At 23.8% G+C, this 5867-nt stretch overlaps 1 protein-coding gene across 2 annotated transcripts; it reads left to right on the forward strand.

Annotated features, from left to right (window-relative positions):
• The first annotated feature begins 495 nt into the window (after window positions 1-495).
• Window positions 496-5785, forward strand: LOC113549980. 2 transcript variants are annotated; one of them, XM_026951538.1, is made up of 9 exons: window positions 496-751; window positions 1384-1448; window positions 2513-3008; window positions 3156-3246; window positions 3445-3609; window positions 4570-4723; window positions 4828-4923; window positions 5011-5268; window positions 5373-5785. In XM_026951538.1, the coding sequence occupies exons 1-9, from the start codon at window positions 738-740 to the stop codon at window positions 5648-5650; spliced, it is 1617 nt and encodes a 538-aa protein (XP_026807339.1). In that variant the 5' UTR covers window positions 496-737; the 3' UTR covers window positions 5651-5785. The 2 variants fall into 2 exon arrangements, with proteins under 2 accessions (XP_026807339.1, XP_026807338.1); XM_026951537.1 differs by having other exon boundaries at window positions 504-751; window positions 5370-5785.
• Window positions 5786-5867: the final 82 nt, after the last annotated feature.

Below are 5867 nucleotides of genomic sequence, written 5' to 3' on the forward strand. Positions count from 1 at the left end.
AAATAAACGGTGTTGCCAATGCGCCAACGACAAACAATGACAAACGGCCGTGAAATCACAGAACATAAGATATAATTCCATGATGACGAACTTGCTGGATATAATTATTTTCTTTTTCATTCATGCGTTTGTTTTTCTCCCGCAAGCAGGTTGCACCGTATCACGTTACGCCCGACGGCGATTGGTCAAAATTTGATTTAACGTGAATATAACGGTTCTGCTTCTGAACAATTGTCGATTGCCGATAAAAACATGTAAACTACTGAATCGTAATTTACCGAATTTGTGATTTCGTGATCACCATCATTTTTCATTATTACAATATTGTCAATAATACTAATGCGTTATTATTTTGTTATTAGCTATTTAAATATTTATTATTTACATTTTCGTTGAAGGCAGTTCTTGCGCTTTTACATGCTTACTATTTGTAATTTAAATTAATTATTATTTATTACCATCGTATACTAGTATTATTATTATTATTATAATTTATACTAATACTGGTTGTGATTGTTTTTACATACCTTTTATTATTTTCATCAGCTTTTTTACAGTCAATTTGATATTTTATTTGTGAACTTATTTTCTTAACATAAGTTTCATATCTTTGTTTACTTATGTCAATGTAACTTAAAATTACACAATTATTTTGAATACGCGGTATAATTAAATTTATATTTTTATTTTGTATGTAGTTCACTGTTATTACATCACAATATTGACAAACACCTACTATGACTACAAAAAAGTGAGTTTTTTTTTCATATTTAAAATCTAAAAAATAAGGTACATATTTATATTTTTAATATTAATTATTACTATTATCATAAGTGTTTGGATAATGTATGATTGTTTATGAAGTACAATTTACCCATGGTCTATGACAGATAGGTTTCTTATAACAAAGTGAATGTCATAACATTTTATTAATTTGTACAACAAATTTTTATGTAATTACTAGGAATTCTTATGATATGATTAAAAAAAAAACTACCTACGTTTCTTTATATCATTTAGACTTGATATCTAATTGTAATTGTTGGCTACTGGATTTAATGTGTTAAATAAAGGTACCTACTGTTCATTTTTCATAATCTTAAAATAACTTATTTTATGATGTTTTTTTAATTAAACTACTAAACAACATAAATTGTTACGTTTAGTTCAGGTATTTATTGCTAATCTATAACTAATTTAGGTTCTACACAAATATCCAAATTTTAAAGAAATAAAGTAGTACTTAATTTGACTAGTAAATATCAAATATATATAACTAACTATATATTATTTATAATATTTACACAATAATAATTACCCATTATAATAATTAACATTATGTAATTCAGTGTATTTGTAAAATTAAAATGTTTGTTTTACCAGATCTCAATTAATTATGAAGGAAAACAGAATTCCAATAGGAAAGAAAAAAGAAAATATAAAAAAAAGTAAGTTATCCCTATTTACTGCTAAGTACGATAATGTATTTATATTTAACATATTATATTATATTTATTAATTTATGTTACAAATGATAGGTTAACTGTACAAATATTTAACCATTTGCTATCTATTACCATCATTTTCCAATGCTTAAATACTTTTTGCTTTTGAAATTATATTGAAATTTTAAAACTTAAGTATAAAAAAAACATTTTAAATAATTAAAAACAAAATTATACAAGAATAATGCCAGGACAACTAGATAAATAGTACCTAAGCAAAATACAATTTTAGCTTTCTATAATAGGTCAAACCATCTATACTCTATTTTTTTTGTATGGCCCAATATAATACTATTTCATGTATTTTTATAATAACATCAATATATGATAAAATAACCATTAAAGATGTAATATTATTACTTATACTCTGTTTTAAGTTTAATTATGATAGATACCTATATAAAATTAAAATCATCTTTATTTGTAATTGTCAAATGGTAACAGTTGTTTGTATTTATAATATTATTTTCATTTTTCTTGTTGACTAGAAATTAAATGTTTTGCATTTATTTTAATTTTATTTTTAATCAAAGATTGTATAAATGCTTTTACTGTTTAATGAAGTACATACAGCTTCATTCCAAAATATTCATTAAGAAATTTAATAATCATATTTGTTGAACGTTTAATGTTTCTAGTATTTTTGAAATAGTTTATATTTTTAATTTACTAAATAAGTTCATGTTAAAATTACATAAATACTATTAATTGAAATCTGTATTATTTTAAAAAATTATTTCTTTTACACAAAAATTTAAATTCTAAATAAATATATCATATTTAACCAAGAATTAATGTTGTCATTCACTCTTAATGTAATTATAATTTTGTCAATATAGTTGTAATTAATTTTGTAGCTACTGTTGTTGTTTCACTATTCTGTCATTTACACTTACTATAAGTTACAATTTACTCTGACTTAATATGACAGTAATATAATAATATGGCAGACAACATTACTTAAAGAGCAATAATAATTTAAGTGATTTTTTAATTGATCATTTTAGATGAGGAGTCAAAGTTGGTTATAGATAATGTGATTTCAAAAACAAAGACAAAGACAATAAAGACAACCAAAATATCTAAGAAAACAAATAAACCCAATGAATGTAAACCTCTTAAACTTGTTAACATCAATGTTGAATCTACTGATACATCATTAACGAAACCAATTAAAAACCCAAGAGTTCTTCTTAGTACAATTAAAGAATTGAAAGAATTTGAAGAAAAATCCAATACTAAAACGATACTAAATAAAATAAAAATTGTAGAAGATAATGCTCCAACATCGACTGAAAATGTAAATAATTTACAAGAGGAAATTGATATGGACAATTTTAATAACACAATTGATGAAATGAAACCAGTAGTCCCTGAAATTGTGCTGAGTCCTTTTGTTTGTACAACACGTGGCCATAAATGGAAACCAAGTCCTCGCAAACCTCCAAAATTATCTGAGTTGTATGATAAATATGAAGATAACAATGTTGCTGATAATTATAGGTATACTTTTTTGTTTAAAATATTTTCTAGTTGTATACATGAATTCTTGAAAAATATTTTGAAAATAATGTTTATACATTTAGATGAGTGTTAATTAGTTTTTTTTTTTTAAGTTTAGTTGTAAATATTTATGTATTAATGTTATAGGAAAAAGCTGGACAGTAAAACTATTGAACTACAAAATAAAGTTAAATATTGGGCAGAATTATCTTCTGAAAATAGCAATGATGTTCCACAAGTAAATTATTTGTTTGATTAAAATTGTCAACTAATTAAATTACTAACTAAATAAGTATATGCTTTAGAAATATTATTTGAACGTATTGGTTAAAATCAAATAAATGTGTTTTGTAATTTATTAAAAATATTGTCAAACTCTAGAACTTAAATCAAGTTATAATTATATAAAATTACTAGCATGTATATTTTATTTTAGTTTATCAAAGATGAAATAGATGTTGTATGTGGACAAACAAAACTTTTGACAACTGACAAATTTATGCAAATGCGTTCTCTGATAAATGAATTTGATAATAAATCTGGGGCAATGCTTATAACCACGGATGATTTAGATGGATTTTGGGATATGTTATTGTTACAAGTAATTATAACCTTAATATTATGTTATAATTAAAGATCAGATTTTTGTGCAGCTAATACCTAAAAAATGTGCAAAATCGTGCAAAAACAACATTTTCATTATAGGTACTACAAATTTTATTTTTAATACTACTTTTTTTTATAATATTATTATTTATTAGTTGTGGCATTAAATATCATATTAAAATATAAAATTAAAATAAACTGACATTAAAATATTTGATTAAAATTTATAATCATGTACATTTTTAAGTGTTTTTTGGTAAAATTATGTCTTTTGTTACTTAATATGTTTTTTAACTGTGAAAACACGTTTTAAGTTGACACTTGTTATCGAGCATTGTTTGTAGCAGCTTATATAGTAGTATCTTCTTTTAAATCTATGACATTTCTATTTATTGAATCGTTGTATAGTTTTAAAATATTGTATTTGGGATTTTTATCAAATACTGATTTGAATTTTTCATAGAGTGTTTGTTCCTTTTCATTCTCAATTGTCCTAAGTCCACCTTCTTACTGTTTCAACTATATCTATTTGATAATTTAAAGTAGAATTTTGTTTTTCAAGTTTTGTAATTGAATTTGGCAACTGGGACAAATGTGATAAATGATAAATCAGATATATATATATATAATAAATGTAGTATTTAAAATGAATTTTACTTTTTTGACTGATTGGGCATCATCTTTTATATTAATAGATATCAATTCTTTAAATTAAGAAAAAATACAAAAATACAATTTTATAAAAAAAAAACCTGAAACGTGCAATTTTGTGCAACATAAACCTTTTTTTAAAATTAATCTACATCTGTTGATTTAGATTTGTATTTTGATTCTATAGAATTTAGAACACACCATAAAAAGATGGAATTGCACGGGAATCCGGTCTTTAGTTATAATGTAATCAATATTTTATTAATGTAAAATATTTTTTTCAATGTATATATATATGTATTAGGTTGAAAAATTAGAAGGTCAATTTAGTCAACTTGCCATATTGAAAAAAAACAATTGGGCACCATTAAAACCGATTGCTAAAAAAGTAATTAACAAACAACCCGCATTAATTAAACGTCCAGTAGTAAAATCAAAATTTGCTGATTTTATTAAAAGTAAGTTTGGATAATTTAGAATGGTTTTATTTTTTTTATATATAAATATTTATGTTTATTGTTTTTATATTAATATATTGATAATATTACTATTTTTTTTTCAGCCCAAAAATCAAAGGAAGAGAAAGCTACTTTTAATGAAAAAAATGATTCGAATAATTCAAAGTTTAATGAAATGAAATTGTCTAATAACACTTGTCGTATGTTTTTTAATTTATTATATATAACAAATTAAATCTTTGACTGGTCAAAATTGTCTAATATGTATTTAAAATTTCTATTTATAGTTATTTCTAGCACTCCAACTTCTTCAAATCAGAAAAATGTAAGTTTTACCCCCGTGCTATTGAAAACTATGGAGTTGTCATATGTAGCCCGTAGGTCAGGCATGACACCAATAGTGTTAGGTACGCCACATGTATCTCCACTAAAACCAGCATTGAAAAAGGCTGAAAATGAGAAAGGCACCAAGCGGAAGAACATACACTTTGAATCTCCTAAAAAAATTGTTAATGGATTTGTAACACCTGAAAACTCGTGCAATGGTAAAATAATAAAATATCATTAATTATAATATTTTTAATTATTGTAGATTGTAAAGTATGTTTGTACAATATTGATATTTTTATTAAATACATATTTTTAGAAGATATTAAACCCAAAACCATTCAAAACAGAGTTGTCACTCCACATACTAATAAAAAAACTAAGGTAAGCGAGAACAACAATGTCAAATCTCGGTACAAGCCCACTGAAACATCAGTTTCTAACCAAATTGGAAATAAAACTAACATAAAAAGTACTCTCAAACCTCAGTCAGAAATGAAGAAGACTGTAACTAAAACGTCGGCTGATATGGATGGCAAATCACCAATAAGACGTTCTTCTAGACTGGCCAATAAACCTTCAAAAAATTACAAATGTTAGTAAATAAGTATGATTTTTGTATGAATCCTTTTTTTATTTGATAAGTTAACAGTGTTGAAATTTAAAACATATTATCAACAAGTAAAACACCTAGTAATCAGGATTTTTGACTAAAATGAAAATGATTAACTTGTATTGTATTTTATTCAAGTGTTTTATTCTGATTTTTTTTATTTACTCATCAAACATTTATTTATTTTAAAACAAATGTGTGGTT

This window comes from Rhopalosiphum maidis, chromosome 1 (assembly GCF_003676215.2).
Source record: "Rhopalosiphum maidis isolate BTI-1 chromosome 1, ASM367621v3, whole genome shotgun sequence".
Taxonomy (NCBI): domain Eukaryota; kingdom Metazoa; phylum Arthropoda; class Insecta; order Hemiptera; family Aphididae; genus Rhopalosiphum; species Rhopalosiphum maidis.